Genomic DNA, 24,713 nt, shown 5'->3' on the forward strand with positions numbered 1-24,713 from the left:
CCATCATTTAACCTTAACAGAAGCCCTAGTACTTCATTGTGAACTCATACTATGCATCCCACTGTGACTTGCTTTCTCCAGGCACTGCTTCCCAACCAGGCCACACTTCTGTTTGGTCAGGGTGACCCCTTGCTCCTGACCCATTTCTTACCATTCTTTTGTCCCTTGCTTACCTGACAGAGATAATAGCATTTGATTACTTCAGCCCTAGATTCAAAGCAGGAGGGCTTCTGAGTGTATAGATTCATAGCTTCATAGATGTTAGGGTCAGAAGGGACCTCAGTAGGTCCTTGAGTCTGACACCCTGCCCTGGGCAGGAAAGAGCGCCGGGGTCAGACAACCCCAGCCAGGTGCTTGTCCAGTCTCCTCTTGAAGACCCCCAAGGTACAGGAGAGCACCACCTCCCTTGGAAGCCCCTTCCAGATTCTGGCAACCTTTACTGTGAAGAAGTTCTTTCTAATGATCTAGCAACACAGCTTTTCAATGAAATGCAGAGAAGAATGCAGGAGAGTCTAAGCCAGTGGTTAGGGTGCCTGGCCTGACTTTCCCCATATACTGAGATATGCCCTGGAGATCCCAGGAGAACATCTCTGTAAGCAGGGAAAACTGGGTAGGCATCCCCAGGGCTTGAGGGGCATGATCCTGCCTGGAAATTCCTTGAGTGAGCACCTACCTGGAGTGGCTGGAGAGCACAGGCAGGTCCAAGCTGCCAGCACTCTCACGTATAAAGTGAACAGCCATGTGCCACTAAATAGTGATACAAATTGATACCACCTTTGCCACAGCCACTATCTGTGGCACATCTAGAGTCATGCATGTCTGTTTGCTTGGCCTCTGAGCCATCATCAGTTTTTTATTGTGGTACAAAGACAGCATCTGTTTCCACCCTTAGATGTTCATATTTGCCCCTATAATAGAAAAGTATATTTAATTCTTCTCTTGAACTGGGCAATTATAAAGAATGAAACTAAAATCAAAACACCCCCCGGCATCCTTCATTTGTTGCTTTCTATGTATTTTTCAGCTGAATCAATATCTGCTTTCCTGCCCACTACCCCAAGACTCATGCTGGCTGTAAAATAATGCTAAAAATAGTAGCCTAGTAGGCAAGTGGTGCTCAGCCTCCAGCCCACAGGCCAGATCCATCCCACAGAGCCATGTCATCTGGCTCATGGGGCTCCTCACGGGTTCACAGATTTGGTGTTGTAGGGAATAGTGGCAACATAAATTGCCACTACCCTGCTGTCAAATTTGCGTACCTGTGAGGAACCCTATGACTCCTGCATGCTAGTTTGTTAGGGGGCCAGTGTGTGGGGGTCACTCTGTGGCCCGATGCAGCAAGCAGGGTTGGGCCAGAGTGCGGGGTTGGACCAGCACATGGCTGGATCCAGTGCACAGGCTCAGGCCAATTGCCACTCTTCTGTCCTACAGAGCTGAAAGGATGAATCTAGATGTATATAGAAGTTTCTTTGTGTATCGTCATAGGCATAAAATAGAATTACATATCCTACATACTACATATATTACATACAATTCATTGTATCTGTCTATCCATCTATCTACCACCATCTGATATATATCTATTCTATTATATATCTTACATATATTATATATATCCTAAATATTATATGTGTATGATAGGATTACATGTAGATATATGTAATACGTAGGATATATAATAAAATATCTATCTATCTATTTGTATAGAAATAGATATATATAGATCTATATATATATATAATATAAATATAGATAGATGGATAGATAGCTAGACAGACAGATAAAATTAATTGCAATCCTAAAGACCAGAAAAATGGAGACATATAAGTTACTATTAGAAGGCTGTGCATTCTGCTTCACCCAAATCCTGCAGTGATGACTCAGACTCAGTATCACTAATTTCTGCCAATTTACAAGGGAATTTTCCTCTAATGGAATACTTGGATACTGTCCTTCTTTATGCAGAACCTGCACTGATGTGTAGAAAGAGTTTGGCCTGAGAAAGGGACTGAATGAGGAACGTGGGGTGAGCGTTTGGAAGTGTGGAAAATGTTTGTAAGGTGGGCCAGCCAGGCTATGGTTAGTATGGGAATCCCCAGAGACTGGAAAAGGAAAATTGCTGAACAGAAAGGTAGTCTTTCCTAGGACCAAATTCTACTCTGTGGATATGTCTACACATGCACATTTACTGCGCAGTAACCTAAATTACTGCATAGGATGGGTACACATCTACACATGCACATTTTCTGTGCAGTAACTGTGGTGACTTATACCAGCTTGGGTGTAAAATTGATACCGGCATGATGCAGGTATCAGATTAACTCCTGATTAGTTACTGCACAAGAATGCATGTGTAGATGCTTACTGCACAGTAGCACTGTGTGTGTAGACTGATTTAGGACTAAGTTTAGTCCCAAGTCAGACCACACACAATGTTAATGCACTTTAACACCTGCACATGTAGACACCGGCCTATTTCCATGTACTGTGTAGTAACTTACTGCACAGTAAATTTACTGTGACATAAGTGCACATGTAGACTGCTCAGTGTTACCCTCCAGCAAGCTCAGGGAAGTCTGAGTAATCGCAGATATCCTCTCAGGGCACCTCTGAACATGCATAGGGTAGAGGTAGCTGAGATGGTTTGAAATGAGCCAGCTGACATATTAGAAGCAGTTAAAACACAGCAGCATGGAGCTTCACGCAGGGTAATTTACCTTGTCAGAGAAAACTGCTTCCCATACTTGAGCTCAGCTCAAGCTAACTCGGCTTGCAGTGGAGACGCACCCTCGGATGCAGAGCTATATAGCCAGGGTCACCGGAGTGAAGGAGTCTGGCTTTTCACATGTAGCACAGCGCCACTCCAGCTCTTCACCAGCCTTTCTTTTCTTTTTCAATTCCAGGTTGCATCTTCTAAGCTCCTTGAAGTTTCCTCTAGTACTTCAGGGACAAACGGCCTTTATCAGAGCACAGATTCGACAAAGCAGCCAGGCAGAGAAGCAAAGGAGAAACTCCTCAGGTTGATCACTCGGGAGCCAAGCACGAGCCTTTAGTAAAAGTGTTTTATGGCATGAATAGTTAAGGTGAGGAAAAGGAAAACTTTCTAAAAGCCTGATTTGTTATTACCCTCCCAGACTGTCCTGGATTTGTTTAATATTCAATAGCAGCCAGCCTCTCATCCCCTCTAGGGAGTGACTATGTCCGGTCAATGTTTAACTGGCCTCACCAAATCTGGACTTAGAAGGGAAGGGCTTCTGGAGGAATATCCAAGGTAACCAGCCACTCGGGCTGCAATGTGTGTGGTGTTGGTTCAGGTAAGATGCCCTAGAAAGAGCCTAGAGGCTTTGCAAACACGGGCGCAGCATGAAAGCCACAGATCAGCGTTGAGGCCAAGTTCAAGGACGACTGCAGGGAAGCAGTTTCTTCCACCGAATGCTGTAACTCAGTAAAATGGGCCTGAGCCACTCCAAGACACGCCCCAAGGTGACAAAAGTGGCACCGGTGCAAACCAAAGAAGCTGTGCCAGCCTCCCCTTGCTCTGCGACCCTGTCTCGATTTCACGGCGTTCTGGAAGAGAGGAGCTTGGGCTCCTTCGCAGCCATGGAGGAGAGAAGCCCCATGCTTCAAAGACAGCTCCCGCCTCTGAGAGAAACGTGGTATGGGAGATGCTCCACAGGTGAGTTGGCCAGGGGCAAGTGGATTGACCGATCTTTTGTACTCGGTGTTGGAACACTTTCCACTGCCAAAATCAAAAGTGGCTCAGAAGAGAGAGGTTGAGTTTTGTCTAAAAGCCAGTGGTAGAAGGTGTTGCTAGATAGACCTGGGTGTGTGCAATTGTGCTGTTCTGTGAGTGTGCCTGTTTCTTCCACTTCCTGAATATTGCTGTGTTTTGGGTTTGTTTTAAAGAAGTGCCTCATATCTGAACAGCCCAGATCAGGTATCTCAACTTGTTCCTGTGAGCTATCTTGACGCACCAAATAGTCCTGTTCACCTTGACTTCAGTGGGACGACCTATGCAAATTGCAGAAGGGGGCCTGAAGTATCTTTTGATAGCAAGCCTTTAACACAGGACCATACATCTGTATTGTGTGTGGCTGTGCATCATGGCATGATCCACATATATCCTGAAATAACGATGTTAATTAACATCAGGGTTTGGGGCAAGATCCTCACTAGTGTAAGACAGTGTAATGATGAGTAATCAGCCACGGCAGATCTCAAAGCACTTGACAAAGGAAGTGAGGGTCATTATGGAGCTAAGCTGATTTACACTGGCTAAGGAGCAACCCATGGTGTGCAACATAATGGAGCAAAACTGGGAGCATTGCCTTGCATAATTAAATAATATACCATACAATGGCCTCACCCTGACACACATCATGAGAAAAGAGAGGGAGCTCTTGCAATTCTTATAGGAATTACTTACCCGTAGAAGAATAATTCAGATGAAACAGAGCTCCCAGGAGCTGGTTTCTAAAAGTGAGTTGCAGAGATTCAACTAACAATATTAACCATCACTGGTATAACTTGGCTTGGGAGCTGGACGTTTCTCCTTCACATCTTCCAGACAGATCACTACCTTACCATGAAAACAAATATGCCCCCTACCTCCTGAATTCAGGAGCAGGAGGGTCTGGATTGAATACAGATTAGCTCTGGATATACAGCCTGACATTTAGAGTGCTTTATGACAGTAACGCACTTAAATAAACATTCCAGTTCAGCGAGATGATAAGCACTGGGTTTTTATTGAGCGTAGTTTTTAAAAAAATCATCTCCGTAAATGTCATTTGTTATTACCAGTGCTGTTTTTCAAATAAGAAGAGAAGGGAATCACACTTGAATGATGAATTAGCCCGAGCCACATCTAAATAAGTGCATGCTAGTTGCAGAGAAGGTCTTATTTAGTGTATGGGGGTGTGTTTGAGCTTGGGTTAAATTTGACTTTCTGTGACTGAGCAAAGTATGTTAATATGAAAAACTAGGGGGAAAAAAGTCTTAGAGATTTCCTAAATGTGGGTCTCCAATTTTCTTGAAGCAAAATCCTTGAGTTATAGCTCTATATAGGAAGCCAAGCTGAGATTTGGGGTTTTTGTGTTTAGTATTGTCTAAACATGTAGGCATGGTCCCTTTCCTAAGCAGCTCACACACTAAATAGACTTAGGTGGTAAGTGCTCTGGTGCCTATGCTTGCTTTTTCCTCCTGTGTTAGTACAGTGCCTAGCACAAGGGGGGCCGGCCTGTGAGCAGGGCTCCTAGCAGTTATAGGAGCACAAATAAATAATAATAGAGGAGGGATAAAGAGTTAAGTTTCTCCAAGGTCAGATCAATGGTAGAACTGGGACAGAACCCACATCGCCTGAGCCCCAGCCCATGCCTCTGCACTGCAGTTATGCTGTGCGTAATATTTTAATAAGTAAAATATAAAACAGCAGTTTATTAATTATCAGATAGGGTTTGGGTGCCAGCTTGCCCGGCCGAGTTAAGAACAGAGTTCCAATTTTTCATTTGTAAGATGGCTTTTTTGGGGTGTGCTTACTAACAGCTAACCAGTCTCTCTTGGAAGTCAGCTGTTTTAGAATTGCTAACTAAAACTTATTAAGATAAGCAAATGCATTTACTTCCTCGTTTGTTAAATAGTTGTTAGAGCTTAATCCTGTATTCAGTAGTTAATCATTGTATGCACGTCCAGCAGAGCTAAGTGAATCATTTATCAAATAAATTTAAGCCTCTTTCCCTGTCACATAAGACCTGTGAGCAGATCACAGATTCCTCAAATGGATTTGTTATTCATACATGAACAATACATCTTCTTTAGACCTAATGTTGCTAAGAAATGTCTACGACCGCTCCCTGGAGAACTGGCTTTTTCAAGGCTGATTTCATTCCTATTGAAAGCAATAGAATGACTTTGATAGGAATTGGATAGAGATCTTGGCTAACTGTGATTTGTCAAGAGGATTACATGGCTTTGTTTCTGTTGCCCAAATGAGTGGAGAAGTCCTTCTAGCATAGATATTTGAAAATGACTACTTAAATGTTGTTTCCATCGCTATGGGTGAATAGTTTTCCACATTCACTTGCAGCACTAAAAGATGAGGGCAGCAATGCCTGTGTGAGAAGCACTTACACACAATGAATGCAGATATTGGCTGCATTCACTGAAAAATGTGAGCAAATATTTAGAGACTGTGCTCAGCCTGCTGTAGTGTCCAGTGCAGGTGGTTTTTTCCCCACGTGCTGTGGGATTTGGGGAGGCTAGGCTGTGGTAGGTCAGGTAGAACTGTAACTAGAAGATCATGAAGCTTTTACTTAGTATGACCAAAATGTTAATGATCAATATGATATTGAATTCAAGATGTTTTATTCAAGCTTCTTTTCCTTTTCTGTTCCCTTAAGTGCCGAGGCCCATTGCCTTTGACATCATGCCGGAAAAGGGAGAAACCAGTATTATTAAACAGCATCCCCCTCGAAGACCTCAAGTAAGATGAATTTTAAAGGCTTCCTAAGGAAATGCTTGGATTTAATGGTAACCTCCCATTTTAACTGTAAACATATGAAGGGGGTATATTGAGTTTTAACTGTGTTCACACATAGGAAAGACATCACAATGCAGTATTATTGGCAAGATAATATCCCAGAGATGCATTGGCCCTTACTTCTGGGGGGGGTAGACATATGAACAACCTACTGTTGGCACTGGATTTATGACCCACATACCTTGTTCTGGGTGGACCCAAAACCCTCAGACTGATCACAACCTTTCCATTCAATAATAGGCAACTTTTATTGATACACAGTGGCAGCAGATAAGAATAATGCAAACACTTCTATACCTACCAGTCCTAGAGCTGCATAGAGTCAAGGTACATCTAGCCAGTACGTGAGTTTCACTCTGAGGTTATCTCTTGAATGTCAGATATCAACAGCTCGGAGGTTGGAGGTTGAGGCCTACCCGCCTCAGTGGGGTGGGTGAGATGGGTTGGTGGTATGCCCTCTGTCCATGGTGGCCTCCAATTCCCCTTTCGGGGACCCTTTGCAGCTCTGAAATCCCTTCTTTTGTATTCTTTTTCCCTCCTGATGACTCTTCATTTCTGGCCATAGCTGATTGGTCTCTCAGTGGTCATCATGCTGTCCACATTCTGTGCTGTCAGCATAATCCTTTGTTTCACAAACCCATCACATGCACTCATCCCAATTTGGGCTTTACTGATCTTCTAACTTGGTCTGTTCCCTCAAAACCAGAAATCCCAAGGGCTCTGCAGCTGGGCACTGTGACCTGGTGCCACCTTATCTCATGTTACGGACAGTGTGGGACATGCCTTCGACTTCCCAACCTGAGTGTCTGCTTGCTGTTTGCCTGCAGACCAGTGGGCCTTGAGGACACTTTCAGAAATAGGCTTTTTTAGAAATCAGTTAACCCTTGCTGTTGCCCTGGACCATCATTCTAATGCGTATCTACTTCACCTATAAGCCAATTCCCAAAAGCAAACCTCTAAATACCATTTTCTAGCCATCACCTACCACCTGATAAAAGGGGCCAGGGATTCACTGTGCTACCCATGAAGATGTTCTAAAACAATGGTGAAGTGGAAGGCTTGTCAGCAGTCAGTAACGGAGGGATTAAAATAGGTTTAACCTCCTGTTTTTGTGGGATAAGAGGGCACACACAAGCAGTTATTATGGAGAGATTGGGGCCTAGTAAAGCCCCATCCCTTTTACCTCATGGTGAGTGGTTGGTGTGTTAAAACTCATCCTCATGTAAAATTATTTTATTTTTATAAAGAGATGGGACTTGATTTTAATCTGGCTGTATAACAGTATAATACCACTGTCTTCTGGGGATTTAGTTACTTCTGCTGCACACTGGTATAATAGAAACTGTCCAGACTTTGCAAAGCTGCTGATCAGGCTATTTAAGAACACGCTGCCTCTATCTACCTGTCCTTCTGCAAGTGTCTGCACCCCTGCTCTCGATCAGATAGGACCTCAGAGCTGCTTGGGGTATAAGGTCATGTCATTTTCTAGTGGTTAACCACAGGAAGAGGGGTGCCCTCATGCTGCCCACTAGCATGCCTTTTCTGTCCATCTTCTTAAGTGGCCTCATCACTGCCGTATTTCAGCACCTGCCCTGAGGGGCAGGGAAGTCAAAGTCCAAAGTCCATCCCAAGCCTAGTGACCCATCAGGCCTATGTAGTTAAGACAAGCCATTTCCTGTAGCCAACAACACACAAAAGAGTCTTGCAGCCAGAAACGTAACCAGGTACCCTTGACTCCCCAGCATGAACAATCAAATGCACATTTAAAGCTGGGCTGACTGAGGGTAGCCTCCCTTGCAAGTCCAGAAACTTGTAGGAGAGACGGGACTGAATTCAGTACAGTTCACATCTGTACTGAGACACCTTCACTAATTTGCCACCTTGCACTAGCTCCGTTTTCTGGATGGAAATGGAGTCACCCATGATCAGTGTCTTGCTCCGTCAGGCACTAAAGCTGCAGCTAAAGTGGGAACAGAAACCAGGTCCTGCAGTTCCCCATTAGTTCCATGCTAGTACATGAGTTACGCAGGCCAGCCTTCCTGCCTTATTGGGATTAGAACTGTGTGTGTGTGTGTGTAGCTATATATATATCTATATATATATGCACACACACACACACACACACATACATACATACATATATATATGTACACATATACATATACATATGCATACATATACATATACATATGTGTGTGTGTATCAATATATATAGAGATATATACACAAAGTGTGTGTGTGTACTTATATCTATATATATACACATATATATGTGCATGCATATATATATGTGCATGCATATATATATATATAGATACACACACACATCCATCCATCTATATATATATATGTATATATGTATGTATGTATGTATATATACTTATACATACATATATATACATATACATATATACACACACACACACAGACATACATATACATACACACGCACAGACGCGCATGAGCGTGCGCGCGCGCACACACACACACACACACACACACACATATACTTAGTATTTCATGGGTGAAGATTACTGCATCCAGCATGGGGAAGGGAGGGAAGAAGACAGAAAAGAAGTGGGAAAGAAAAAAGAGAAGGATAAAAGAGAAAAGGAGAAAAAAGGGAAAGGGAAGAGAACGAAGTGGGGTGGCGGCTAGGTCATGTGAGTATGTAGGTGACTTATAAGTCTGATCTTTGCTTTGAACAATCTGCTGCAGCAGGAGCAGGAGAGTGGCGAGGACTGGATAGGGAGGTTTTTGAGTTCCTGGCTGCACGTTTCTTCATTGCTTCTGCCGGGCATTGCTATTCCAAGGCCAATGCTCTGGTCTGGATTTGGGACCTCCAGGATGGACGGTTGTGAGCGAATTGCTACCACATCTCTGGGTTGATGCTGAAACTCTTTAGGGACACCTTTAGGGTGTCCTTGTACCACTTTTTTGGTGTGCTGAGAAAGCAGACTGTTTGATTCACTAAGAATCAGTGCAAACCCAAAGACTTTTTTTTAACGGTAAAAACAAGTTTAATTTCCCTAGTGAAAGCAAGATGCCATGCGGCAGTCAAATTCAATATTTCTGAAGCTACCAGAGCTCCCAATAAACAAAACAAAACAAAGAAGTTCTGCTAAATTCTGCATTTTCCCGTTTTATTAGCCAAAGCTTTGACTCTGCACGTTGCTATTATACTGCTGGTTCGATTTGGTGAAACCTTGCCTCAGCGTCAAAAGAGAACGTTACCATATTCTCTAGCCTATTGCACACCCTCAAACAAGACATGCACCTTGTTTCTGGGCAATGAGGAAAAAGAGCCTTCCAGAGTCACAGCCAACTACGTGACATGGATTAAATCCTCCTGGAAACGCAGTGTCCATGAAGTGCAGCATCTCAGGAGACAGTCTGGGTGAGGCAGTAGGGCCTTCCTGGTGTGGCAGGATGGCAACAAGGCCAGGACCCAGGCCCTTACAAGGACAGTAGCATGACTGTTGCTTCTTTACTGTAAATGGTTCATAAACCGTTGCCTTCTACATGGCAAGCCTCATCAAGGTACGGCAGACTGCATGCAGCAGCTCACTTGCCCTGAGCCAGCTCGATTGCTGCTTTAGGCACGAGCTGCAGTGTTCAGCCAGTAGCTCCTGCAGCTGTGAGAGGGTTAACACAGGACTCCTGCTGCTTGCTTGGGCCAGAGAGAGGCAGCAGCTGTCTCGGCAACAGCTGAGGACAGTGTCTGCTTGTCTCCATTCTTCCATGCTTTTATTCCCAGGCAGAAAAATCAGCTTCCCCACTTACAACACGTATCCCCGTTTTGGAAGGTGGATTGAGGAGGCCGGGGGAAGAGTGCCGTAAATACAGTATTTTGAGAGAGCACTGTTTGAATCCCACAGAAGCAACTGGTTTATGTATCTGACCGCAAACACTGCGACAGGAACCCGTGACAGCTGAAGCAAACCAGCACAGATTTCTTGCCAAAGGGTTTTGTGTGATAACTGATAACTGTCTTTAAACAGGACCAGAAATACACTGACCTGCATAAAAAACCCAACCAACCAAACAAACCTATGCACCATCCCCTGCCTCAGTTTCCTTGCTGGCCTTGAGTTTTCTTTGGGATCAGAGGGTCCAAGGTCCTTCTCTTGCACCTTCTTCTGCCCATAACTTGTCCTCTGCATATGTGCTGCCTCCTGCTCCATAAAGTTACTGGTAAGAGGCTCTCCCTTTAATGAACTTTCTCTGTCGGGTGACCCTCCTGATCACAGAATCATAGAAAATTAGGGTCGGGAGTGACCTCAGGAGGTCATTTAGTCCAACTCCCAACTCAAAGCAGGACCAGCCCCAGTCAGCTTCATCAGACCATCAAAATCCCCCACCCATGTTACCTGCTGCTTGGTTACCTGGCCACATAAGAAGGGACCACTGCAATTCAGGCTTTAGGGGATTTCAGGGAAACATAGCCTGAAATTTAGCATTTCCCCCAAACCCTTGTAAGCTGCAGGAAATGGCCTGAAACCACAGAGGAGAGGAAGGTTGGGGGAAAAAAGTTTTTAAAAATTACCTGAAACACAGAGAAGAAAGGCAGCAGAGCCCCAGAAACAAGGTGAACGCCCCATATGTTTAATAAGTGGTGAGCTTTACTTTTCTTCAAACAGCTGAAGATTAGCCTATGTGCTGCTATTCAATGGTAATCTGCCCCATGGCAGACTCCCTCAGCCAGTCAGAGGCACGGGAGAGCCTGCCCTGAAAAACGCCTGCAATTGGGTCCAGCAGACCTGCAGGGAGCTTGTTTTTCTTCTTGCCGGAGCCTGAATTACAGTGGTCCCTATGTGGAAGCAGACTCGGTCTTTTGGACAATAGCAAACTCCTTGTCAGAGTCATCCAGTTGACTCATAAAGTACCACCGAGATTTAAATGGCGCTGTATGGTTAGCTCGGTGTCATTACCGTTGGCTATTTCAGTGCAAGATGGAGGTAAAAAATGACAGCAAGGGAAGCAGGCCAGCCTTGGGAAAAGAGAGGAGTTTGTTGTTTGATAGACACTTGCAGAGAATCCATAAAATCAAAGAGACCTCCTACGGTACACATAGACACATAGAAAAAGCAACATCATACATAAAGGCATTTCCCGAGTCCTACTCTCAGCGCCACTGTCAATACAGCTAAGGATCCTATTAACCCTTTTGGCAACAACATCCTACCGGGCGGTTATTCTTACATTTCTTGACTACAGCCATCTCCACCTTTTTTCAGGCTCTGCCATCCCCATTTCTGTAGGCGCGGTCCACGTTCTTTCCTCCTGGATGCACGTCCTCGCCTTGAAGCTATATTCATTATTTCTAAATGAAGCCAGCTTACAGAGCTATACTGGTCGTTCTGTGTAATAGCCCAGTCCTCAGTGTTATTTACCACTCTCCTGGGCTCTGTTATCTGCACGTTTTCTCTACAGTGATTTTACAGATGTCTATTTCCAGATCATAGATGAAAAGCGTGCATAGCACTAGGCCTGGTACCAATCCCCTAGAAACATCCCAGCTGAATGATGATTGCCCATTAACAAGTACTTCTTGAGACTTATCGGTAAACCATTTAATCTGTGCTGTAATACGGTGCAGTGTTAATGCCTTAGTCAGAAAGCTGTGTGGCCCAAAGTCAAAGGCCTTTCAATTGTTTTATATACCAAGATTACATCTGTGCAGTCACCTTGATTGCAGTAACCAAATTTGCAAGCTCATCAAAAAATGAAATCAGGTTTAGTAGACAAGACCTATTTTCCATGAAGCCACAGTGAGTGGCATTAATTATATTCCAGGCCTTTCATTCTTAATTAATTTAATCCTGTATCAGCTTTTCTGTTATTTTGCCTAGGAATGATGTCAAACTAACTGGCCTATAATTAATTACCCACATTATGAACTGGCATAAACGTTTGTGGGATCAAGCTCTTAATTATAAAGGATGTAAAAAGCATTCCACCGGTTTTTTTTTTCCCATCACCCCCAGCTGAGCTGACACATGGTAAATGACCTGCAATAATCAATCTGCTGTAAGATTGCTATCAAAAAGTTTCTTCTCTCGGGGCACTTTCTTTTAGTGCCTGAGTAGTTGAACCCAAAAGGTGTGCTAGTTTAACTAAACCAACCTTAAGTAGCATATCCCAGTTTAACTTATACCGATATGGGAAGTGAAACACATTGATACTGGGATCGTGGAATTGCATTTGGTGGTGATGTAACAATGCAGGGTAACAAAACCACTCTCTTGACTGACATATTTATACTCGTATGAAAAACAAGGGTAGCTCAGACCACATATTCCCAGATCACAAGCCTAACTGGAATTGAATTACAAGGGTTGGACTGTTCTTAAATCAAAAAACAGCGAGCAGGAAGCCACTGGCTGCACTTTATTACAATTCTCTCCCCCTCCTATCCCTGATCTAGTACTTGGCTGGCTTTGGAAACTCCCTGAACTCTTCCCTCCTCTTCCCCTTACCTGCAAACTGTTTTTAAGAGGAAAAATTGCTAGGAATTTGATTTATGACATTGTAATTGCTTCTCCCTGCCTTCTGCTTGCATTCAGTGGTTCTTGCATTTGAAAGCCCAGATCCAAGCCCCACTGCCATCCATGGAAAAACTCCCACTGAGTTCAGTGGGTTTTGGCAAACGTCCTCTTTTCTGGACTCTCTGAAGCCCGAAGCACGACCTCAGCAGTAGGCAGGAGCAGCATTTGCTTTGTGCCTAAGGTGCAAATCAGCTCCCTGCACAGCTTGCTCTTTTTTTTGTTTGCTTTCTCCCAGGATCCTCTCCTGCACCATTGAAGTCAAAGGGAGTCCTGCTGCTGGCTTCAGCAGGGGCTCTGCAGCTGTAAGGACAGGGAATTTCCTCCCTTTCCATCTCAGCCGCCTTCAGTCTCCGCTGAGCCTCCAGGTGGACAAAGTGACAGAGCTTGGTGAATTCAGGTGCCCACTGGGCCTGCATCTGCAACTTGCTGCTGCTCTGGCAAAGATCACTTTGAAGGGCTCTGCTCCCCCAGCCCTTGCTTTTCATATGGCTCCTCTCTTGACTCATTGCCTCTAGCCCCACAACAGAGCAGTGATGATGAGCCAGCTATGGCAGGCCAAAGGGGCCACAGCCCCAGCTCAGCTACTTAGCTGAGAAGCATTCCCAGGGGGCTGACAGCTGAGTAGGAGCCCCCAGTTCTCCTAGGTAGAGCGGAGTAGGTGGGTTTGGCTGGGGTGTCCCACTGCTCTGGTGATTCCCAGGAGGCAGACCGGTTTCTTGGGTCCATTAGCAGTTGCATGCAATTTAGAGCAGCCATGTGATTGCTGCAAGCTGCATCCGGGGCTATGCTGGTCTTGACCCCACCAGGCTTGGAGAGCAGGATCTACCTGGCACCTGCATGGAGCAAACATCTGCCAGACCTGAAGGAGCTAACCCAGTTTCACTGGCCACCAACTAGCAAAAGAGTAGCGCTGCAGTTTGGAAGGGCAATGTGTGTAAATGACACTGCTGCTTCTCTTTTGATACAGGTCAAACCTCAGGATAATCACCACCAGGTCAAATTAAATGGTTGTTCATACCCTTACAATAACAGAGCCAGGTTTTTGGCCTGGGCTGCTCGCAGACAGCAGTGGAATTCATCTAAGAGCATTTTCTAAGAGCATTTGATTCCTTCAACCTTTCAGGAAGCATCTAAAAGCCCTTCCTCCTCCTTCCCTCCCCTCTCAGCCCTTGCCAAATGTTTTCCCATTGTCCTAAACTAAATTCCCACTGCAGCTGAGCTGTGTCTAACGGGCCAGGCTTGGCTGCATGCATAGGGGCAGCTACAGCTGGCTGTACAGTCCCCCATTGCCAATATTTACGATGATTACTTTCAGTCATCTGTGTCATGCCGGGCATTTGAACAGCACTGGACAAACATGCATTGAAAACACAGCCCTGCCCACAAGGTCATGTCACAGCAAATAAAACCAAGATGGGCCAGGGGCTAACAGAGAGGAGGAGTGAGAAGGTTACAGGGGAAGTAAGGCGAAGCCGCTGGAAGAGGGATGGAAAGATGACTGGGAAGACTATGGCAGGGTGAAAGCATTAGTGGTTAATGTGGAGACTGAAGCTAGCAAAGGGAACAATTTTATAGAAAGTGTGAAGGGAGAGGGAGGGGAAACTGAGATAGTAACAGGTCTGGGTGGAGCTGGGATGGGTGTAGTAGGAGGACACAAGAGCAGGTGGAGCTAGAGCAGACCTTGGAGATGGGCCCAAGATATTTGATTTTGAGGTAGTAACTAGCAGGTAGCGCAGAGACAGTTTCCGAAAGGACGTGAAGTGATGGAGGAGGAGCAGTGAGAGAGGAGGCTGGCAAGAGCATCTTGGATGGACTGGAATAGTAAGAGTTGAGAATTTGGGAGGCCAGGTTGAGGTTTGTGGTTACAAAGATAAAGGCTATCTGCAAGAGATTCAGGGGAGAGAAGGGCAGATCTTAGTGGCATCAGAGAAAGGAGCAATAGGACTTCAGGGACAATGAGATTCAAAGGGAGAAAGCAATGGAAAAAGTGAAGAGGACACCAAAATTGGGCTCCTGAGGGAGAGGAAGAAGAATGGACCTTGCGCGGAGATAGAGAAGGGAAACAGTGGGAAGACAAAAGGTTTCATTTCGGAGAGGATGAGTCCTGACTGGCGCTTAGGAAGACAAGAGGTGTGGTCCAGCTGGTCCTGTTTTTGACAGTGGCTGGTGCCAGATGCTTCAGAGGAAAGCACCAGAGTGGGCAGATGTGGAGCAATCTCCCCCCAACATGAGTGCTGATCAGGCTGAGACAGCAGCAGGGGTCACCATCAAAGGCAGCCTAGCGGATAGTAACTGCCAGAGTGGATCAGATCCCTGTTCATAATCCTTTAAACATCTGCTATTAGCACATTGTATTTATTTATATTCATATATTAATAGTACTAAACAATAACTCTCCCTTAATATTTGCTCCTCCGACCATGGGCTCTTTCTGATGCTTCTCGCTACTGTATATACTGTATATAAAGCAGTGACTTCAAAGCACCGGTGACTTCTCCCCACCCTCCCCAGAAACATTTTCAGTGCTACATAACAACATGGAGCTAGAAGTGCTTCTTCCTTTTCAAGAGGCAGCAGAAGATCCCTACCCAGGTCTGTTTCCAGAGAAAGGCTCTTGGAAATTTCCAAAGGTGCTGGAAGATACCTGCCTATCTAATCATGCAGAAAAGCCCCCAAGCTTTCCCCTCCCTCCAGCTCATTGTGGGAACAGCCAGTACATTAGAGAGTTATTTGCCTGCCATCCTATTTACTGCCTCTGTGGCACTGTGAATGATTTACAGCTTGGCCAGTAATTTGCAGTGTCAGCTGCTGCCATCTAGTGTCATCTTTCAAATTAGTCCAACTTCTGATTAGTTTTTCAGGTGCTGGGATGATAAAGGGAATAGTCGGCCTTGGGTGAACCATGAGACCCAGGAAACATAAAACCCAGGAGGCTTTTCCAAGGGGACTAACTAACTTGTGAAAGGCAGGGAGGGTGTCAAGTCACGAGTTGTGTTTGAGATTTCAGTTCCACTCCTGGCTATTTGGGACCAAGAGTGCATTAGGTAGGCCCTAATTCATGTATGCCCCCAAGCATGTGTTTGAGTTCAACTCTGCTTGCGTCTTGTCCTGTGTACAGAGGTTTGCCTTGAGATCCCCGTGTTTCAAGTCTCCATTTGCCACTTGTGACAAGGAAGTTTTTCTCTTGTCCATTCAGATTATAAACCTGATACTTCTGTAGGGTCCCCCCTCCCCTCGCTGTCTTTCTGGGTTGCAAGCGTGCTGGTTTCTTTCATCTCCATTTCATCTGTTCTCACGCAATGTCTTTACAACACTGGCAGCACGGGCCTTCATCATGGCTGGGGGCCCTGGTGTTACCAAAATGCTGTTACTGCCTTGGATCCAACCAGTGAGGCGCAAATATAGGATTTGTGAAAGGTTTCAGGCCGATGGTGGAATTGCCGGGGGGATGAGGTCTTTCTTGAATGTACTCCCACTTTTTACTTACACTCAGTTTACTTTCTCAGAAACACACACTCATGCACACCACATGCACGTGCATACACACACATACCCTTCCCTGCCCCCCAATCAAATAAGATCCACTCAGGCCTCTCCACCCAAAAAATTAAAGTCTTAAACAGCTTTGCCCATTCCTTTTCTTGGTTGGCCATCCCTATTTATTCAGCTACTGGTCTCCATAAAAAAGCTTAATTGTTTCTTTCCCCTCCCTTACATGAAGGGTATGGAGGACCTCATAATAACCTAAATAATAAAAGCATCTGCATGTCAAATACAAGATTAAAACACACCCTCTGCTCTGCAGAGAATAAACTCTGTTTGATTTTCAACCAGATATTTATTCACAAAGAACGAAAAACATCTGCTGAACACCGTCCACCACAATGTAATTCGGTCAAAAGGGGTGGGGGGATGGAAAGACCTGATTCTTCTTTAACTTACTTGCAATGGGGAACATACTCGTTGTCTAAAACAGGCTTTGCTGAGAAGAAACCTCAAAGCCAGAGAGATACCTGCACTCCAGAGAGGCAGACCCGAGGGGGAAGAGCCCTTCTGATACCGAGCTGGCTCTGTCACTGCACGCTGTGTATGCTGACGGGAGGCAGCACGGCCACGTGTCCATATTTACGGTATACCATTTGATGCTGAAGGGAAAACTAGAGGCTAATGGCTTAACCATAAGCAAAAGCTGAATACCTGGGGCACAAGGACATGGGGCAAATTAATATCGCTGCCTGAAAAACAGACCAAAGCTTACAGACGACACTGGACAATTCAAAACATCCCAGATGAAAGAGGTACGTGTGTGTGCGAGTGCACCTACACAACACCAAAGCAGGGTTTGCTGCTTCCTAGAGCACCGCATAGCAAGACGACGATCACAGCGCTGCACCAGGTTTGCAGAAACTGGAGGTTTCCAAATTTTGCAAGGGTTATCGCTATCAGTACCAAACCTGGAGAAAATCCTGGTTTTATTACGGTTTCTGCTGATTTCACAGGACCAGAAGTTTAGCTCACTGCTCTGTAGTTCCTTGGATCACCTCTGGAGCCCTTTTTAAAGCTAGGCGTTACACTGGCTAACCCCAGTCCTTTGACACAGAGGCAGTTTTCATGACAAGTTACATACCGAAGTCAGGAGATATGCATTTTCAAGTTTGGGTTACTTAGGCATAGACCATCCAGTCCTAGCAATTTGCCACTATTTAGTTTATCAATTTCCTCCAGTACTTCTTCCTAAAGCAGGAACAGTGTATATGAACATGGAGATGTCTATGGGGCTGATCTGAAGCCTATTGAAAGCTGCAGGAGTATGACCCAAAGAGAAAAGGACCAAATTCAAAACCCATCAAATGCCTTTAATGGGTTGGAAGGAGCCATAAAAGCGATATAATAGATACACAAAAGCATCGTGGATTAATTCTGAGATTTAGAATCATTGAAGACGTGGGTTGGAAGGGGCCTCAAGAGGTCATTTAGTCCAACCCCCTGCTTAGAGCAGGACCAGCCCTAACTATAGTATCCCAGCCAAGGCTTTATCTAGCCAGGGCTTTAAAACTTCCAAGGATGGAGATTGCACCACCTCTCTGGGTAACTTGTTCCAGTGTTTTATTAACCTCCTCCTGAGAAAATTCTTCCTAATATCTAACCTAAACCTCCCTCGCTGCATCTTGAGCCCATTGCTCTTATTCTGTCATCTGCCCCCACTGGGAACAGCACAGCTCCTTCCTCTTTGGGACCAACCCCTATTAAATCCCCCTTCAGTCTTCCTTTCTCTAGACTAAATAAGCCCATTTCCCTCAACCTCTCTTCAGAAACCCTGTGCCCCAGCCCCATAAACATTGTCATTGCCCTTTGCTGGACTCTTTCCTATTTGTCCACAACTTTTCTGTAGTGGGGGGCCCAAAACTGGACATGGTACTCTAGATCTGGCCTCACCAGAGCCTAACAGAGGGGGAGAATCACTTCCCTTCATCTGCTGCCAACACTTTTACTAATGCATCCCAGGATGCTGTTAACCTCCTTGGCAACAAGGGCACACTGTTGGCTCATATTCAGTTCCTTGTCTGCTGTCACCCCCAGGTGCTTTTCTGCAGATCCACTGCTTAGCCAGTGGCCCCCCCAGCTGTACCAGTGCACATGATTGCTCCGTCCTAAGTGCAGGACTTTGCACATGTCCTTATTGAACCTCATGAGATTCCTTTTGGCCCAATCCTCCAGTTGATATGCAGGATACGTCTGCTCCTGCCCAGGCCCATCCCTTTGTATTTCCTGTTTTGCATTAAGTGACAGACTTAAACCTGTGTCTTGATTACTCCATTTGCTTATATGCCGCTCAAAATCCTAGTCCTTGGCCATGATTCAAAACTTATAGCCAAAATAGTGTCACAGTTTAGGGGGTGGGAAGACAAAATGGTGTTAATCCTCCCAGAGGTTACTGTCCAGTATTAAATGTGAGTCCAGTTTTCTTCTGGTTGCAGTTATTGAGAGATTTTATGGGAGTAAGATTGCATTCCAGCACTAGAAATACCTCCGAAGAGTTCTGAAGCAATAGAGGATTTCATTATCTTTCTGTAATTTGGTACAAGATAAGCAGGTATCTTAATACCTTAAAAACTAACTCCATATTTATAGCTGCCCAGGAAGTTATCTTTAGCTTTTAAATCCTCTTTGTACCCAGGATAGATATTTGGATACTCAAACAGCTGGGTAATAGCACATTCTATAGTGTTAATTAAATGTCTTTAAGAACCAAATGTGCTTGGAAAATTGTCATCAGTAGCAAATATTATGGGAAAAAATAATTGGGTACTGGGAAAACGTATCACTAGTGTCCTATTAGCTGATGAACTGAATCCCTGTCAGAGTCCTATTAATTTGTACACAAAACACTGGCTCATTCATCTCCTGTTAAAGAGTAGATAATCATTCCCAAATGTTGATGCATACTACATCACACTGGAATTTGCTTTGGATAATTAGTCAGCCTAAAAAGCATAGACTGGTATCCTCCATAGCACCCATCAAGCTAGCTGTTGCATTCAAAGCACTGGATACTCTTCAGCTTTTCTTGGCTCAGCAAGACATAGATGATCAACTCTTTCATTTTGCAGAATTATCTTTTATACTGGCAATGAGTTCATGTGAGAGTGCAGAGCAAAAATATTGGACTGATTATTTTACTCCCTCACAATCATATCATTCCTATGTAGGGAGCACTCTACAGTGATAAGATTAATAGATTCATAGATTCATAGATGCTAGGGTTGGAAAGGACCTTAACAGATCATTGAGTCCAACCCCCTACCTAGGGAGGAAAGAGCGCTGGGGTCAGATGACCCCAGCTAGATGCCTATCCAGTCTTCTCTTAAAGACCCCAAGGGAGAGGAGAGCACCACCTCCCTTGGAAGCCCATTCCAAGTTTTGGCCACCCTTACTGTGAAGAAGTTTTTCCTGACATCTAGCCTAAATCTGCTCTCTGTCAGTTTGTGACCATTGTTCCTTGTTACCCCAAGAGATGCCCTGGTGCACAGAGCATCTCCGATCCCTTGCTCCGTCCCCCTAATGAATTTGTAGGCGGCCACAAGATCCCCTCTCAGCCTTCTCTTGCGGAGGCTGAAGAGGTCCAGGTCTCTCAGTCTCTCCTCATAGGACTTGTCCTGTAAGCCCCTAACCATGCAAGTGGCCCTCCTCTGGACCCTCTCAAGTCTATCAACATCCCTCCTGAAGTGCAGCACCCAGAACTGGACGCTATACTTCAACTGCGGTCTAACCAGTGCCGCATAGGGGGGAACCATCACCTCCTTGGATCTATTTGTCATGCATCTGCTGATGCATGATAAAGTCCAGTTAGGTTTGCTGATGATTTTGTCACGCTAGTGACTCGTGTTCATCTTGGAGTCCACTATGACTCCTAGATCCCTTTCTCCTTCTGTGCTGCTGAGAGGGTCGCATCCCAGCCAATAGATGTGCTGGATATTTTTTGCACCCAAGGTGCAGCTCTCTGCACTTGTCCTTGTAATACTGCATCCTACTGTGTACTGCCCAAGATCTTGTGCATTAAGCTTTGATTTTTAAAATAATCATCCTACAAGTCTCATAAATGTACATGGGCAGATCTAGAAGTTTGAAAAGGTGGTTGCAGATAGTGAGGAGAATCATCACATATAAAACAATACATGTATGTCTTCAGTTACAAATAACTTGAAACATTAAAAATACACTGGGGGCCTACACTACTTAGTTTAAGCTTGAAGCAAAAACAAACATAACTTAGTTGTAATGAGTTTAAAGCAACCTGCAGGCTTTGAAATAAGGAGCTTCATCACCAAAAGCAGCTAACAGACAGCACAATTGCAGAACAAAGGCTAGCTTGATTGGTGGAACATCAACCGTACAACATTTTTGTACTATATTTTGGGTACATTATAAATGTTGAAAATTTGTCTTTGTTGTGTCTTGATAGAGCATACAGAAAACATCTCACAAGAAGTTGAAAATGGCTGGCTACTGATAATTAGTCACTTCTGCATAGTCAGTCCTCATTACCAGTCCCCATGGGGTAAGGAATTAGCCAGCTTTTATTGTAGCAATGAAGCCAAAAGGCAGCCAAAATGCTCTTTAACTTGCATTTTGAGCATTTCCTCAGTTCAGGCAGCTCACAAAGCCGTGGCCCTTCACAAGTGTGTTCCAACTATTACTGTGATCCAAAATGCACATAAGATCTGAGAGCATTTGTCAAGGATGCAGGTCTCCTGAGTCTACTCTGGGCCTCCACTGCCAGAATCAGAGCTGGAGAGAGATGTCGAGGCTGTTTAACATTTGGCTTTGGTGTTTTATGATCGCTTGGAATGAGAAAGCCTGACCCTTATAAATATTGGGTTTGTAGAAGCTTGAACCTATTGACCTGCCGCCAGTGATCACTTCAGAGGCACGCTGGAGACCGCAAGAGCAGGAAGCAGCACAAAAAGCAAAGGTGGGTATCACCAGAAAATTGGGGGAACTGCTGGGGAAATCAGCTCATTCCAGGAGTGCCAACCCCCTGGGAAATACAAGCAGGGTGCTACTTTCCAAACATCGTGCTTCAGTTCATTACAGGGACCAATCTAAAAGCTCCCTGAAGTCAATGAGAGTTTTGCACTGACTTCACGGAGCTCTGGATGAGCCCTGCTTTTAGCAACTTCTAACCAGGAGGGTAATACAGGAGGGTGAATTTTCTACCCAAAGAGCATATCTAGACCCTTTCTGTGGCATCCCCAAGAGAAATGTCCCACTCACCAACTCCTGCTCTGCACACCCAAACCCAGAAAGGTGTCAGCAAAGTGGGGATTAGGCACATGGGGCATCTATACACATGCTTCGGGGTGGAGGGATGGATACTTTAATTAGATCAGCTCCGAGAGCCACTCTAATTAAAGTGCCCACAGCGTCACATGTATTCAGTGTCCCACACTTTAAAATGGCAGCAGGGGCACTTGAACTAAAGCTCATTTGATGAGCTTTAGTTAAAGCACCCCCTTTGCCATTTTGAAGCATGAGGATGCTGAATAGACATGACACGGGCCCCTGGAGCACGCTAATTAACACACTCCAGCAGACTCCATTAACTGAGTCTGCTCCAATGCATGCCAATTAGCATGTGTCGGAGAAGACACCTGGCACATGTATAGGTATCCTTAAATACCTTTGAGGATCTAAACCTTAAGGCCCAATTTGCGGAAGTGCTAAGTCCCTTGACCTCCAAGTGATGGCAATTGACTTCTGAAGGCAGTGAGAGCTCACACCATACCTTGATGCGGTAGGGCTGGATTGTACAGCCGACAGGATTAATTCTGATTTAACTCTTCATTTATTTATAACAATTGGTTTTGATGGCTATGGCAGTACCTTGAACAATCAGGTCCTACCAATCTCTAGTTAGGCATGCAGAAATGGTAGTGGTGTTTTGCTCCTGGTGACTCATTGTCTTTCTCTGCAAAGTCATATCCAGCTATCGCATGCATAAACCACAGTGAAATGACTATATTAAAACAATGGAACAGCAAAACAGTCTTGCCAACCTCAAGCATTAAGCAATGATGAATCTGTCTGTGTAAAAGCCCATAAGGTTGACTTTAAAATGACAAGATCTGACAAAATACATTGAAGGCTTCTTTTATTTGCCATGTGGTGTAGGTATGTGTATGGGTCACGTTTTCAAGTTTTCCTCCCTAACCAGGAGGGCTAGAAACTTACTCATTTAAAACCAAAACAAAATAAAAAAAAAATCTCCAGTGATAATGAGATTCCACCAGCTGGAGTTGTAAGGATAAATGTCAAAGTATTGCAAGAAGATTGTGAGAACTGGCAATATTGAGGAAGCTGCACTCCTCTATACCCAATAAGCATGCTCTTCAGGCATTGAAGGGATGGGGGATGGATTTTATAGCAGTTAGCAGATGATTTTGTCTTGTTAATGGTATTTTTTTTAATTCCTTGTAAGAACTGGGAGAAGAGAGTACAGGCCGTGACACACTCCACAGGAAGACGACAGCACTTGCACAAGCTGCAGATGTTAGAATTGAACCGCAAGCGACAAGAGGTGAGGCTGAAATCACTTAGGGGAGAGGTGCCCGTTGGATTTTACACCATCTGAAAGGGAGAGAGAGATTGAAAATCTCCAGGCCTATTTAACGAGGCTGTAAGCAGGCTGCTCAGCTGATGCTGTGCCTGGCTTCAGACCAAGATGAGGGATGCTTATTGGGCAACACTGTCAAAAGCTGGCTGGGATCTGTATACAAGCCCTTGTCTTTTCTTTACTTCCCTGCAGAGTTGCCTTTCTATCCTCACTGTCTTCGGCGTATTTGCCATACTTTGCTCTTTCATGGTTACCACTCTGCCACCCAGTGTTCAGCTGGGAAAGTGAAACGAGTGGTTTCCAGATAGCGTCTGAGCACAGAGCCTCTGTGCTAGAAGCAGGCACCTTGACTAGCCATGCCTGGTACGTGAACAGCAACTTGCATGGTTGGGTTATCCCAATTGTCTTGAGTCTTGTCCAGTTATGTCCATAACTGCATGCTATCAGCAGCGGGTGGTGCTGACACTTGACAGGCTTCAGTTCATCTCAAACTGTCTCCTGCCGTTGGTAGGGAACATGCCAGCTTAAATCTGGGACTGTTTTTCTGCTTGTTAATCGTTTGTTTTCTGGAAAATGCAGTTTCAGTTGACCCCCATGGGTCAAATTCCGTGATTAATTTTAGAGTTAAAAAAAACACCCATTGGGCAGGGAAGGAGATGGTGCTGCTGTCTCCCTCTGGATGTGTGAGCCCCAAGTCCAAATCGCTCTTTAATTCAGAGTGGCTACAGGAGCTGCTCTTTTAGCTCAAATACTAGGAGAGTGTCACAAAGTTCCCAGATCCGGCCCTAAGTAATGAGCCATGGTGGCTGCTGCAGTTGTTACATCCTCCCTTGCCTGAACCGCCCTTAGGCCTTATAAGAAATAGTGAGGCCCAGGGTAAGGGAGTGGTATGGAGAGGTAGCACGCTGACCTGCCCTCCACATACCGAAGCTCCATTCCTAGCTCTGCTCTGACCTTTAGTAATGTTTTGGCCTCGGTTTTTCCATCTGTAAAATGGGGGAGTCTAGCCTGTTCTGTGCAGCACCTTGAGCTGAGCAGAAGGAAGGGGGCACATAGATATTATATAATGGTAATGTGGAGAAAATGTCAACACCCAAAAAGATTTCTTGGTGCTTTTTGCTTAGGTTAGATTGTCACTGAGCCCACCTGCTGGTGTATCCCATAAAGCTTTTATTTCCTAGAAAAGCTAAATACCATATTTTTTTTTAATACAACACACCCCAGAATAATATAGGCACCTTATTTCTGAAAGGCAGAATAAAGGGGGAAAAGGCCTTTCCTCGTAGTAAGGGACTGAGTAGCAGCAGCTAGGGAGCTGAGCCTGCTTATTGCTCTGCTCCTTATACATCACAGGCAGATTTTACTTTTGCTTTTGCCTGGCAAGCAGCAGAAACTGCTCTTACCACATTTCTCATGTATAATGCGCACTCCAGTTCCCAGCAGCAGTGCTTTGTATGTGAGAAAATACAGTAATTAGTCCTGATTTTAAGAGATTTGCCTTCACTTGGAAGAA

General features: G+C 44.8%; 1 protein-coding gene across 4 annotated transcripts in view; it reads left to right on the forward strand.

Annotated features, from left to right (window-relative positions):
• The first annotated feature begins 3,271 nt into the window (after positions 1-3,271).
• The window catches only part of CUNH14orf105 (chromosome unknown C14orf105 homolog), a 39,187-nt gene continuing 17,745 nt past the window's right edge, over positions 3,272-24,713 (forward strand). For 3 of the 4 annotated variants that reach the window (XR_002097599.1, XR_002097598.1, XM_019518415.1), the window contains exons 1-4: positions 3,272-3,676; positions 6,399-6,481; positions 21,473-21,559; positions 23,066-23,164. Coding sequence is in view for 2 of the 4 variants with exons in the window: in XM_019518415.1 (XP_019373960.1) it covers positions 3,451-3,676; positions 6,399-6,481; positions 21,473-21,559; positions 23,066-23,164 (495 nt within the window). In the remaining 2 variants the exon portion in view is untranslated. Of the gene's footprint in view, positions 3,677-6,398; positions 6,482-13,845; positions 14,054-21,472; positions 21,560-23,065; positions 23,165-24,713 lie in introns of those variants that run through there. The other variant, XM_019518416.1, reaches the window with a different exon arrangement.

This window comes from Gavialis gangeticus, unplaced genomic scaffold (assembly GCF_001723915.1).
Source record: "Gavialis gangeticus isolate Ggan-Ray unplaced genomic scaffold, GavGan_comp1, whole genome shotgun sequence".
NCBI classification, from domain to species: domain Eukaryota; kingdom Metazoa; phylum Chordata; order Crocodylia; family Gavialidae; genus Gavialis; species Gavialis gangeticus.